At 41.3% G+C, this 14,762-nt stretch overlaps 1 protein-coding gene across 1 annotated transcript in view; it reads left to right on the forward strand.

Annotated features, from left to right (window-relative positions):
- Window positions 1-14,762, forward strand: part of EYA2 (EYA transcriptional coactivator and phosphatase 2) — a 50,326-nt gene that overhangs the window by 20,351 nt on the left and 15,213 nt on the right. The window contains exons 6-8 of the mRNA XM_041419262.1: window positions 1,748-1,925; window positions 3,550-3,677; window positions 4,146-4,229. Coding sequence (XP_041275196.1) covers window positions 1,748-1,925; window positions 3,550-3,677; window positions 4,146-4,229 — 390 coding nt within the window. The remainder of the gene's footprint in view (window positions 1-1,747; window positions 1,926-3,549; window positions 3,678-4,145; window positions 4,230-14,762) is intronic.

Genomic DNA, 14,762 nt, shown 5'->3' on the forward strand with positions numbered 1-14,762 from the left:
GACTTCAGGATATCCTGGTTAATTTTAGGATGTGTCTCAGTCCACACATACAGAGTGCAGTCCTTGCAGGAGCAGGGTGCCCTGGCAGTCTCTGACTTGCTGCTGTAGCAGTGCCAAGAATTTCCTCATTTTTCTGCCATCTTACAACTCTCAGCTATGCTGTGCATCCTCTCCAGAGGGGATGGCTTCTAGAGTCCTGTCATCTCTGTGCTGGCACTGTGCAGTAAGTGTGAACAATCTGAGAGAGGCCTTGGCAGCTCCTGGTGGATGTTGAGCCATCTGAGCTGTCTGTGCACTTCCCTCTTTGAGAGCACACCTGTCTGTGGGCTCCATGCCTCAGATACCTTGGTAAATGTGTGTGTATAAATAAAACACAAGACAGATGTTTTCCAGTAGCAAATGGCTCTTCTTGTTTGGAGCAAACAAATGAGTACACTGTCCCAGAAAATGTGTTTTGGTTGGCCAGTAATTTCAGTTCCTTGTTTGTAGGGTGATTGTTGACTTGTATTTTTAATGGCAACAGTGGGCAATTTCTTTGTTGCTGCAGTTTGGGCTTAAAACATCAGCATTACTGACAGAAGTGCATTTGATTGAAGTATGGAGGTTGCCTAAACAGGGGGGAAAGTTGGGCTTTTTTCATTATTTTGTAATCTTCAGTAGGAGAAAACAATGAAATTATCTCATTTCTTTTTCAGTCTAATTGTTCTTATGACAATTTGAGTCTTTGTTCTTGAGAGCTCCCTGGTGACTGAAAGTTAATGAAATAGCTGTCACAGACAAAGATGTAAGCTGTTAAGGAGGAAAGTGCTCTTAGTCTTTCTAAAGACTATTTATTAATTTTATTTAATACCAGAGGCTAATTATAATTTCTGAGGAAATAAAAGCCTTCTGCTCAAAGACAATGCACAGAGCATGAATGCAGTTCTCTGTCTGGAAAAGCAAATTCAGTGGACAAGGACAGGAGTTGCAATTAAAACAATAAAGAAACAAACCTTTTATGCTATGATTGTTCAGAGATGCATTTTATAATGTTTTCTAGTGTCCTGCTTTTCATAATACACCCACAAACCATCCAAGGATAATGGTATGGGGTTTCTCTGAGTGCCTTAAAATCAAGGCAAAGAGTTTTGTGATACCTCAGCTCCCCAAGGTCACTTGCACCTCATATTTTTACTTAATTTTTCTGTAGGTGGGCAAGAACACGCAGGCATTTATTCATTGCTGAGATAGTTGGGCAGACTTGTGAGCATTGCTACAAAAAATTGCTATTTTTTTAGCCTAACAGCTGATCAGAAGATGTTGCTGATTATGGGAAAATGCAACCTGTTTTGCTCCTTCCCTCACTCATTTATTCATTCTGCTCTTGCAATTTCTTAGGTATTTCATTGTTTGCAAAGGTTATGTGTTCCATCATGGCCCTTTTCTGAAAGCCACCCTACTTCACTCTTGCATTAAATTGTTGAACTCTGTAATATAAAATGTGTCAGCATTGATGACTGAAATCCTATCAAAAACCCCAGAACCTGCCAGATTTCTGACCTCTTTTTGGTTAGTCTATCATAATAAAATAGGAGCATATTTGTGAGAAGCAGAAATGTAATTTCCTAGTGAGTGCAGTTCTTCAGTGGAATATTCCCAAGCCGTGACTTGCTGCGTGCACAAGCAACACAGCTTTTGTGGTGGCTTACTTGTTTGTAAGATAAAACCAGATACATGCCAGTTAGATGTTTCTTTTTCTCCCTCCAAGGAATATTCCTCGTATCCCAGCTTCCCTCAGAGCCAGTACTCTCAGTATTACAGCTCGTCCTACAACTCCCCGTACGTGTCTGCCAACAGCATCAGCCCCTCGGCCATCCCCACCTCCACCTACTCCCTGCAGGAGTCTTCCCACAACATCACCAGCCAGAGCACAGAATCACTCTCTGGTAGGTGCCTCTCTTGTGCTCCCAGCCTGGCAGCCTCAGCCATCTGGAGACATAAACGCTATCCTCTTCTTGTTGGAGTTTTTATAAAATACGTATTGATAACTCAGATTTTCTAGCACTGAAGAGTTCTTACACGGGTTTGGGAAGAGATTGGAATGTCCAAGCTCTCTAAAACCATCCTGTGTTGGTTTTGTGAGTATATGAGGTTTGATCTCCTCTAAGGTAGTACAGGAAATGAGACAATGACAATGACATACCAGCCCCAGAGCAGCACTGAGGGCTGACATGGATGGCAGTGAATTGAAAACAAACAGCCGTGCTCTGAAAAATTCTCAGGTTCCTCAGTGTCTGATGACTTTTTAGCCCATATCTTTGTCAAGGATTATATTCACTTCTTACAACAACATGTAATATTGTGCATTCATAACAACATCAAGAGAAAGTCCCTCTTTAAAAAATCTACACAAACTGTGTGTTTAATATGAAAGTTCAAGATGAATTCCACGCCAAAAAAAAGCTTCAAAATTTGTGTCCTCTCTGAATGCCTAATATTTAAAGTTTCAAAGCTTAAGTAGTTTATGGAATTACTGGTGGATTATGATCCCCCAGTGTCCTGTTCAAGAGCAATCTTCAGATATCACTTCCCTGCTAGTTTTCATTGGCATGCAATAACATTTATATAAAACACCACACAATTTGTGGATGATCAGAGTACACACCCACTGAAGGTCTGCTGACTTAAAAAACAAATCTGAATATCTGTGGTTGCTCTAAAAGAAAAATAAACTAGTATTGTTATTTAAAAAGGAGTGATCACAGACTGCTCTAAAAGCAGTTGGAGGATTTTCAGTTCCTTAGATCTTATCTCAGCATTTTTGAGAAAGGATAATTTCTAAAAGGCTTCCTAGGCACAATCCCAGCTTCTCTGAAGAAGAGTATGGTTTTTCTAGGAAGTTGCGGAGGCCACATCTTAGCAAGGTGTAAAGAAAAATATGTTTGAAAAGGATTTGTAATGTAAGGTGAGTGAAATCCAGACAGATCTGTGAAACTCAAGCCAATCAAAACAGATACTTTATACATGGGAAGTTTGCTTTTGACTGTGTCTTCTCAGTTATTTCTAAAATATTATCCTCTGAGAAATGGGGTAAGGCTCAACAGGTTAGTTCTGTGTTTTTAAATAAAAGTTGATGTTGAAAGTATAGTTTCAATAATTCACATTCATTAAATTAAAAAAATTTTTTTTGAGAAAATATTTCAGAAGTGTAATTGGTCTTGGATTCTGTTTCTACTGCCTTTCTAATTTCTGTCTTTGAAAAGAATGGGGGGGAGTAAATTTCCAAAGGTTTTTTCTTTCTAGTGAAAATTTTGATAAGGTTTTTTGAAGTGACATGTCCTTTTTAAAACTTATATATGCGGTTTTGGTAATTCGTGAAATTGTTTTAACAAATCTTAGGAATTAAAACTTGCTTGTCTTACACTGTTAGCTATTGATGTGAAAAGAATAAGATTTTCTCATGGTGTTTTCACAGTGTTTCTGTTGCTTTTCAGTAAAAAGTTTCATGCTCTAAATACAGTGACGCAATGCAAAATTTAGGTTTGCAATGGAATTTCTTTCTCCTAATAGGGGAATATTCAACAACATCAGCAAAAGATGTGGAGACAGACAGACATCACAGAGGGTCAGATGGCAAGGTACGAGCCCGGTCAAAAAGAAGCAACGACCCTTCCCCTACTGCTGACAGTGAGATTGAGGTAATAACTTCAATTTATATTCCTTTGGTACATCCAGCAAAGATGAGCAGTTGCCTCTGTTAGCAAATCTGAGAGACAGAACAAAATTAGTAATACAACTGGAACCTGCAGGCACGAGTAGTAAAAACAGTTGCTCAATTTCTGTGTTATAACATCTCAAACTATTCTTCATATGTACCCTTTTTTTTTTCCTTTGTGTTTTTTGTAAGTCTGATGTTTTGCTCCCCTGACTTGATAGGCAACAGGAGATTTCTGTGGTTGTTAGGAGAGCAGGCTCTTGGGATGGCAGTTCCAAAATTCCTGATGTTTCATTTTGCCTGCTTTCACAAAACATCCAGTCAGTGCTCCAAATGGCTTGAGATCTTAAAAATCTCTAGTCCAACAGGACATATTTCCTGACTGAACCTGTTCTTGCAGTTGCTTAATATGTAACTATATTTCTTTTTTCCACCCCATCTGTCATCACAGCGTGTGTTTGTATGGGATTTGGATGAGACGATAATTATTTTTCACTCCTTACTCACGGGAACCTTTGCATCCAGATATGGGAAGGTAAAATTTAATTTTTTTAGCATTACTGCTTGTCCAGCCAAATTGCGTCGGGAACTGTGGGGGCAGCTAATGAGCTAGCTTTTCAAACAGATGCTGCCTGTTTTATTCAGACATATTTGTATAAACGTGTCCTGTGGTATTTCCTCCGAACATGTGAAAATTTAATTTAGCTCCCTTTCATGTTGCAAGTAGCCCCTTGTTTTTCCAAAGCTTGTGTTGTTCAGCTGCCACTTGCTGGGATGTTCTTCCAGTGTCTGTTGTCTGCAAGAGAGGGCATCCAGCAGCCAGACTCCCATTAACTCCAGCCTGAATAAGCTAACACTTTTTTTTTGTTAGACCAGTGTTTTCTTACAAATCTCAGACAATTTTTTAAGAGAGATTTTGTGTTCCTCTGTCTGGGTTGCCATGAAGAACTGGCTGTGCTTCCCACATTGCTGCCGAAGCTCACATTTCTAAGGGGGCTTCAGAAACATATTTAGCTGTGCTTTAGATACCTACCCTCTTTGAAATACAGGCAATTCCATTTTTTTAGATAACTGTGGCTCAGCAGCCTGAACTTGGCTGCTAAGGAGAAAACATTGGTTCTGATTTAGTACCATGTGCTTCAATTTCTTCCTGAGGCAGCTTTTTATGATAAACACCTAAGTCACTTTGAATTACAGAATGTCAAGCACTTTTAAATGGGTAGGAAAAAAGACAATATCATTACCTAATTAAAGGTGGATGACATAGTTGGCAGCTGTTTCCACACATGGCTTTGAGCACTCAGCTTCATCAGGAGACTGGAAAATAACCCAGCTTCTCTTCAGAAAGCAGAAATATGGTTTGACATCATTTCATGGCTTTACCAGCTGTACTTTTTTTATGATGGTTATAACAAGCTGAATGTGTAATTAGTAAGATAGATTTATTGTTCACTGTTAGATGTGCACAGTTGTAAAGGATATAAAATGGTGTTTGTGGTGTGGAAGTCTACTGCAGCACTTGGAATGCTGCTAACACTTTTAGCAGCACCCTCTGAAAACCAAGCACGTGTTTCCAAGCAGGGACTTACCCAGAGCCATGCTGTACGAGGTAATTGAAGTGGTGACTTTTCCCAGAGAACATAATGAACGAGGTGTGCGTGTGTAAGCTCAGACCTACTGCCTACAAACACCAGAATTAGGCAGGATCAGGAAACAAACTCAGGGTGTGCAGATCTGCTCTGTGGTCGAGCTCAGCCTTGGGCAGGGGCTGCTGAATTCATGTGGAGAATTCCCTTAACAGGCTGGCTTTGTCCTAGCACAGAACCTCTGAAGCAGATGCCTTCACCTGCTGCCTCCTGCCCATGTTTAGAGGGTGTAGAGTTGGAATCTGCTGTGTGGGGGCTTCTGTTGGCTGTTTCCTTTATTCTAATTCAGTGAATGATATAAACACGAATATTGTTTTGGAAGAATCAATCACCTTCTCTATTGAGTTACGATGGGTTCCTTGAGAAACTTCTCTAGAAGGACTTTTTTCTTTGCAGTTCTTCATTTGTTTCATCAGTGTTAAATTCCTCAGGACTCTCCTGTAAGGGAAATGGTTTATAATACTTATAAAACTATTATAGGCTGCTGGCTTGATCCAAAGACAACCAGAGGCTTTGGTGGGCTTTGGAACAGACCTTAAACCAAGAGGGAAATACAGCACACTCAGACAGGCTGTCCTGGGAACTGTTAAATAGTAGCACAATTCAAAACTATCAAGTACAAGTGAAGCAGCCAGAGGTTAATAGTTTCAGAATCTCTTACTTCAGTAGTGTAGGAAGTGTTAATCTCCAAGTAAATTAAGTATCAAAACCGAAATTCTCCATAAAAGAATTCACATGCCTGTAATTAGACATGCATATGCTTATAATTAAATCTCACGCATGGAGATCTTGGTTCACTCTGTCTTCCTCCAGAAAAGGTGTGAGTTTATGTGGTCCTGACCATTCCCTGGCCAACATTTATCTCCCAGTATCATCCTGTCTGTTGCACTAGTGGAGCTGCAGGTGCTCAAAGAATTATTCTGAAAAGTTGTCCAAACTGAATAATAACACTTCTTTCTGGGGTGATATTTCTTGGAAGATGGAGGAGGAACACCAAGCACAGCTTCAGAGATTTGGGTCTAAATTCCTGTGTTCTTTAGATACTTAATCTCAAATGGTTGTGCCTGTTGCCCCTTCCTTGGTGATGGCAGCAACAGGCAGCTGTCCAAAATATGAGGGAAAAAAGAAAAAAATAGGAGAAAGAACTCACAAAAAGTCATGTTATTAATGATTAATGCTTCAATGCATATTTTCTGACCTGACTTCATGGGAAAATTCTGTTTGTTTTCTTTGTGGCTCTTAACATACATATGGCCTCCTCAGAGCATTGAGAGTTACTCTCAGGTGTTTAGAAAATACTCTGCCCACAGCACCAATAGCACTTAAAACATAAAATGTACTGAAAGTTGAAGCATGAATGAGTAGCCCAGCCTAGGCTGCTCCTTTTTTGTCCTCTCTTCCCTAACCCTTTGCTGTCGCCCACGGATTGCAGAGTCATCAGAAATTTTGTCTTAATTTCTTTGCCATAGGGTGACAAGAAAAGGCAACTCCCCAAAAGTTCCAGAGGCAGGTAACCCTGGGTATTATGTTCAGCAGGGTTTATAAAACCTGTTCTGCAGGTTTCTGATCACTGAATGGGTGCAGAATATTTATCATTTGCCTACAGACCTCAGTAAATGTAGACCCTTGTGGCTTTTTGTGGTGTGCATGGAGCCTTTTTAATCCCTTAGGTGTGTGTATGGAGCTGCTGCTCCACGGGGAGATGGCTGCAGGCTTGGCCATGCCAGAAAAGGTTTGTCTCCAGATCATTGACTGAACATAGTGGGGAAAATTGGCTCAAAATCCATGACAGTGCTGCTGGGCTTTCACAGGAATTGGGTAAAAGTCAGGGGGCTTGTTTGACACAGCAAGGTGAGCACAGAAAGACTCGTTTGGTGGTAGTAATTCAGAAACAATATGAGGAGATTGCATGCAGTCCTGTGCCAAAAATAATCATGACTCTATTCCTCTTTTCCCAACTGGGATTTTTGCAAGCTTGTTCCATAACCTGTGTTGTCTAAGCTTTAAAATTTCTCAGACTGAAAGAGACGCAGAAATTTTTGTTCAAGTATTATACTGCAGTTTCATTCTCTTGCTTTTCTAAGGACTGGTATCAAGGAAAAAAGAGAGCAGTGGGTGTGTTGTTCTACCTAATTTGAGGGAGCTCTGTGAAGCCAATACCTTTTCTTAGTATTTTGTATTGTTCCAAGAATGTGTATTCTTGTTCTGTGTTGCATCCCCACTTCCTGGGATTGAAGTGTCCAAGTGACTTGTCAGTAACGTAAAAACTGGAGTTAAAACTCATCTTTACCTGCAAGATACTGCAAATTCTTGGAATCAAATGACAAGGATTTTATTTTAGTCTGGGCTTAGAGATTTGAACACACAGGACAGCCTAAATGCTTGAATTGTGTTGGATCTTTATCAGCACTTTGACAGTGCCTGCTGATACCTGTGAGTTTGGCTCCATAAAATTCCCTGCAAGAGCCATACAATTTCTGAGATTGTTCAGCAGCTGGAATTAGCTCAAACATACTGCAAAAATGTGTAAAGCACATTATGTCCTGGTTTAAAATCATGCAAAGCCATGCTCTGGGTGTTGGCTGACCTGCAGTGGAAGGGGTGTAGCTCCCCTGTGTGACTCTGGCCCTGGGAGCTGGGGCTCTGCGGTTGCTTCACGTGGAGCAGCCACTCTGCATTCACTGAGGGCTTGCAGTCTGCCTCAGAGTTGCTTGCTTGAAGCAGAGGCTGGTTTTCTGTGACTGCCACATTTTTTTAATGCTTTTGTGTTTCAGAAGTGGCAGCATGAGGTTTACTCAGGCTGTGAGCAGACAGGTGTGGGGGAGACAGGAGGTGCCCTCAGCTTTCCAGCCTGTGCAAACATGGGCTTGGCCTCCCTGATGACAGACTTGCAGTCACCCAGGAGAGGTCCACCAATCATAGCAGGACCTTTTGGAGAGAGTAGCAAAAGTTTCTGCTTGGCCCAGTTGAGGACAGGACATAAACATGATTTTCTAGCATTGGAACAAATGTTATAGCTGCTCTATGCTGGCTGTGAACTGGACTGTCTTGTTCTCACCAAAAATGATGTTGTGGATCTAAGAAACCTTATTCCTCAAAAATTTTTTCACTGGCTGTTACATGTTCTTATGAAAAGTTTTCCTTTGAATGAATTATAATTTCCAACTTTAAAAAAAAGTCATTGAAAAGTTCCTCCTTGGCTCTACTTGAGATCCTTGTAAAACCCTAGGTTTGATTTTTTAATTTCTTTTTTTTCCCCCTTCCTTGGTTTCACTGAATGCTTCAAGTAGCTTGTGCTTTTCCCTGCTTTGTTCTCTCCCAGGACCCTAAAGCCAGGACCTGATTGAAACACCATGGGGATTTAATCAAATCTGCTGGTGATTCATGCTCCTAATGGCCGAGCCTGTCCTTTACTACTTTACAAACTGAGAAGGAATAAAACCCCATTTTATTGCTCGGCTGTTAAAAACTATTTGTAGAAGTTGCTAAGGTTCAAATCAAAAGGGGCCTCCCCTGAGAACTATTAGTTAATTCTGAGTGCCAGGGCATCGCTTTTTTCCCCTTCTCTCGCTTGAGATGTGGCCTTATATCATGACTGCTGTTCAAACATCTGAGAGTTTTCCATTCCTTTGACAAACATGAGCCAAAGTGCTTAAGGACATCTGTTTATTTTATTTCTTTAATGAGAAAACCTTCCAATTTCTTACTGGCTCAGCTGTGTTTATTTACATTTTGTTAGTCATATGTGTGGGGCACCTTGGGACGTTAAAAACCTGCAGAGGCCTATGCTGAGGGCTGCTAGCAGCCATCCTGGGCAGAAAGGCAGAATGAGCCCTTCCTAAGGAAAACACAGCCCTTGGAACTCCATAAAATAGATTTTCAAAACAAATAGAGCCTAATTCACTCAGTAGATCATGGATTAAGTCAAGATGAATACAATTTGGAAAGGATTTTCTGAGGAAGTTGGAGATTTTTCTACCCACTGGAGGCTAAACCTTGTGTTTAATGCCTTTTTAAGTTAAATTAAAGAAGCATTCAATCACTGCAGGTAATAAAGAAGTCTGTTACTTTAGACATGCTGCTATATCAATTATTTAGCTCATTATTGGAGAGAAGGGAGTAAATAATTCCAGCCATTTGATTATTTCAAATGTGTATTTCGGGAGCAGACATCTGTGTTTATCATCTGGACGAGAAGCAGCAGCAGGAGCAGCAAAACCAGATCCCAGCAGGTTGGAGGTGGGCACAGAGATGCTCTGAGATCCTGTGGATGTAACCTCTTGTCCTGGAGCTTAGGGGAGCAGGAGGGGTTCTGAGCAAGCTGCACATGTGGCATTTGGGACTATTAAAGGATTATTTTTGACATAAAATAAATAGCAGAAACAATGCTGGGTTATTAAACAAGCTTGAGGAAAGGGAACCTGCTTTCCAGTATGGTTGAACTGGGACTGAAGTTTTAAGGGGAAAAGTTTGAAAAACTAAGGGGACATGACTTTTTTTAAGAAGCTGCTCGTGCAAAATATGTCATTGTGCTGAGGATTGCACTCCATGGTTTGTTTCCACCAAGCTTTCCAGTTTTGTGTTTTTCACAGGGCTATCAAGGGCTGTCATATAGAAATGCAGTGACTTTCCTGTCTTGAGGGGAAGGAAATGAAGATTAATTTGGTTTAAATTCCACTCCACTTTCTGAAAAGTGTGCCACATACAGTAAACAGAAATTATTTGTGGGTTTTTGGTCGTGAACCTTTTGTATTACTAAATAAAAGTAACTCCCATTTATCTTCAAGCATCATGGCCCAGCTTTTAACCTGTATTTAAGCACATATTCCCACAGGACTGTAATCCACTTCAGGCTTGTTGGGTTCAGACCCTGGATAAATTAGCCTGGTGGTTGCTGCCTGTCCCTAAGCATGGTTCCTTTACAGAGGGAGGAGAGACTTTTCACCCTCTGTGTGACCCTAAATGTGACGATTTAGTGGCCTTTGTGCCCACTTGGGTATTGGAATAATTTCCAACCATATGTGAAGAGACGTGACAGTAAAAGGAGTCCTTCAGTAGACATTTAGTAAGAACATTTAGAAGTGCCCCTAAAATCACAGAGAGGGTGAATATGAAAAGGTATCTGAAGAAAAGGGATTCAGTTCTATTTGCTGTCCATCATGGCCTTCCCACAAGGTCACACTGTGCTGTCTTATGACACCAATCATTTAAATTCAGTAAATTGTCTCATAAACCTGGATGTATCAATGTTTTCATAAACAGTGTCTTTATTTTGGTGGGAAAATGTTTGGACCCTGAAAAACTGAGAGGTTCTGTTTGAAAAGGGACGGTCCTTTTCAAAAAAGCCTGAAGTGTAGTCCCTTAAGTATATCACTTCTGAAAATGTATTTTGGGTCCTCAACTACTTTCATTACTTTAAACAACTTTTATCACAAATACTCTACTGGGAAAGCTCTGAGGGGCTCAGTCTGCTGTTGCTTGTGTTATTAAAGAGATAAAATTGCAAGCTAAGCTACTTAGATGTAGTTAGTAAAAGAGTGAAATGTGGGTTTTTTCCTGAAAAAGACATGAATTTACTTGAACTAGAACTCATGGACATGGTTAATTTCCCATTATTCTGGGAAAGCCTTGTTCATGTCTCAAAGTTTGATCAAGGTATAAAATGTTACAACGAAAGGATGGTTATTCTCACAGACTTTTTTTGTTCAAACATGTGGCCCTGGTATTTGTATCTTTGAATTTTTTTTATTTTTTTTTTTTTATGCTACAACCGAGCTGGTCCATTTTCCAGGCATTTCCAAGTAATTAAACCCAATTAAAACTATTAAATTCTTTCTTTTGGTGACAACTTTGTTATTAACAGATAACCACAAGGAGGAGATTTAACTTGGAAGGCCCTTGATTGTATACTAATCCGTCTCTCACCTCTGGCTGACACCTGTGGCAGATAAACCCTATAGAATAGGAGTCTGATGAATACTCTTAATTAATACTTTCTTCCTTGTAGAAAAGTAATTATTTGCTCACGGCATAAATAGGTATTTGGCAGGGATTTAAAAGGACTGATTAGTTTTAAATACTAGGGCTTTATTTTGGTGGGGTTTTAGAGGGAGGTGATGGTGTCTGAATCCAAGATCCACGCTCAGAACGACTTTGTCCTGACAATCTGAACGTCGAGTTAATTGTCAGGTTGCTGAAGAGAAGCAGAGTCAGACAAGAAGCAGATTTGTTACCTGTCTCAGAGGAGCCAGCTTTGCCCCTTTGCTAATGGCCTGCAAGTCTGAACAGGGAGCCTGCAAGGCAGAGGCTTGGAGAGGGCTTTGGATCCAGGATTGGAGTGACTTGCACTTGAGAGATTGCCAGAGATAAGTCTGCTTCCCTCTTCCTTTCAGAATTACAGAGTGCAGGAAGGGAGAGCTGGCTGTGGACATGCAGCTTGGATTAGTTGCAGGTGTTAACAAATACATGTCTTTTTAGTGCATATTCTAGGGCAAGTAGAAGCAATGCATGAAAAATCAATCTCTGTGTTCCAGGAGATCTGGGGGAAGGTGGTGTTGATGCAGAGCCCTTTGGGAGGGTGCTGGTGGTGCAGTTTGAGTGTGACTCAGTGCCCAGGGCTGCTGTGGAGGTAGAGCCAGCACCTCTGGCACTGAGAGCTTCTGTGCAGCTCAGCTCCTGGAGAGGCTCTGGGCACCAGCACAGCGCACACTGCAACATCCTGGCAGCAACTAAAGATAATTTGGGTGTGCATGCACATTCTGCAATCCTTTTGCTCTGCTAAAATACAGACTAGTGGGAGTTTCATGTGGTGTGAGCAGATCTACCTTCCCAGTGCTGTCATAAGAAAATATTTGCTTGCTTACCTCCAGTTTTTCATGGAAATTGTCTTCAATACAAACTGAAGGCTGTTCAGCAAGGTCCTTTTAGCAATCTTCTGTCGTATTATTACTTGAAACAGAGGTTAAAAATGAAAACTGAAACAGAAATTAATTTTAGGTGAAGTATTACTAGCTCGGATAACATAACTGAACTCAAATTGTAATTTTTAAAACATAATTCACTTCAAATGTAGAGAACTAGTTCAAGGGTTAGAAACAGTGCATGCAAGTGGCCAAACTATGAGCAGCACTGGCAAGAAATATGTGAGCTTGTGCCACTGGGATGTGAAGGAAAATGTGCTCCTTGCTAAATGGATGCTTTTGTCTTCCTTTACAACATGTTCCACAGGCTGCTGCTGCCCATGTTTTCCTCGAGTAGGAACAGGCAGCAAAAGTTCCCCAAAGGACGTGGATGTGGAGCTGGGGGCTGGCAGTGCCTCACTGAGAGTGGAAATCATTTCCCTCACAAGGGATGGCCATTGCCAGTAGTGGGCAATGCCCATCAGAAACAGCAGACACGTCCAAGGATGCTCTTTAGAGAAAACACAAATTTCTGAGCAAAATGTTGAAAAAGGAGTTACTCTTTGTATGTTTTGATCATTTTTTGTTTAAGAAGCAGCAGTAGGGAGTGGGAGCTTTTTTACCTCTGGGTTCTCTCTAGGTATGCCCTGAGGAGAAAGGGACAACTCTGAAACTGTGACTCCTGGTCTTTAGAAGTGGGAGTGGAGGGTGCGTGGAGAAGGAATGAATAATTCAGAATGATCCCTTCCCTGCTGATGCTTGTCTCCCCCAAGCTTCCATGGGAGGAAACTGTTCAGGCTGTGCATGGAGGATCAGAAATGCTTGGTCTGCCATGTCTGAGCACCAGGGCTTTGCACTAAAAGTAATTTGTGTGGCTGTTACATTTTGACCCTGAAGGAAACTCCACCAATGGAGCATGGCAGAGATGAGGCATGTGGGGATACTCTGTGCTGCTGTAAGTTTTATTTGCAAAAGGAGTTTATTGCCTGTTTTCCACCCCTGCCTCTCATTGTCCTTGTTTGTGAAAGCATGACTTGTAGATTAGCACAGGGAGGACCTCGCTCTTCTAAAGTTACTAAACAAGCACCGAGGCTTGAGTTTTTAGATTAATCTGTTTTCACTGCAAAAAGTGGTTCCTGGAGGAGATTTGATTTCAAGCTGTGGTCCTTGGGCTTCACATGCATCAGGAAGCATTGGCTGGATGTGTTGGTCAGGAACTCGTTCCCAGGGCTCCTGGGCACACTTTTCCTACAGAGACATTAGCAATCACTGGGATCCAATTAGGGATCACTGGGAACTTCACATTGCTCTGCTGAACTCACACTGCTCCAGCATGAGCACCACTGGCAGCACAGAGATGTCCTTTAGTGGCACAGGGTTTCTGTGCCCAGGAAGAGCACTCCATCAACATCTTCACACAAATTTCATAATTCCTTCTGATTATTTACACACTGTACAGAGGATTTGGATGTACAAATCTCATTTTGGTGCCTCTCTGTAAGCCTGATTTTCCTGTTTATTCCTGCTTGAACAGACAGCTGTAGCAACTGTGTCTTTCCTTGGGGTGGACACAATCTCTGGGACTGGTGCTTCTAGATGCTACAGCAATGCAAATAAATAACTGCTGGAGGAACCCTGGCCTCGTGCCTGTAGACACCTCTGTCACACTGGGAGTGCTGGTTGGCCTTACAACTTTATCAGCCTCTTTAAGACTTGGAATTGTGCCTTGCTGTGGAGGAAATGTCCACACTGTGGAAGCAGTGGTGCCAAATCATTTCCGCAAATGACTTCCCCTCTGGGTGGTAAAGTGCATTTTTCTGTTTTGTTTTCATTCCATCATATTCTGTATCTCAAGAGAAAGATTTTTTCATCCTCCTCCCCCGTCATTTACAGTTTGGTTTCCATATTGTTTAGTTAAAGAGGAGGTAACTTCATACACTGTGGAAATGTTTCCTACTCCCCATTAGTGATTAATACCAATAAAGCCAAAATGAAACTTAGAGGATAAATGACAGATAGCAACCAATGAGATTTCCTGAAAGAGTTTTAAAGGCTAATGATCCTTGAAATGTATAAAAATAAATTGCTTCATTAAAAACCATTTTACAAAATAATTTCTTCCTAGCAGCATATTTTCTTCAAAACAGTTCCCCCGTGTAACTACACCTGGGTAGTAAAATTTGATTCAGTGCTGTTCCTATGGGGCCACAGTCAAATGCCCTGATTAGGTCTGTGTCCCTGTGCCTCATCAGGGGAGCAGGTTTGGGGCTGAAAATGAGAGACATGTTCAAGGCAAGTCTGTTGGAGTTTTTACTTTCTGCCCAGAGCCAGTGCCCTTGTTTCTGGGACAGCAGCAAAGCATGTTTAAACATGAGTGACAGCTTCTCTGTAATGGGCACAGGGCTTGTGAGTCACACATGGCTGAAACCACAGCCATTCTGCTCTAATTAAAGAGAACTTCACTAGGAATGTGTAATAATTAGCTTGGTGTGTAGTACACCATCCATGTCAGCAGTGTCTGCC

The sequence above is a fragment of the Onychostruthus taczanowskii genome, unplaced genomic scaffold (genome assembly GCF_017590055.1).
Source record: "Onychostruthus taczanowskii isolate IOZ18803 unplaced genomic scaffold, ASM1759005v1 scaffold60, whole genome shotgun sequence".
Classification (NCBI taxonomy): Eukaryota; Metazoa; Chordata; class Aves; order Passeriformes; family Passeridae; genus Onychostruthus; species Onychostruthus taczanowskii.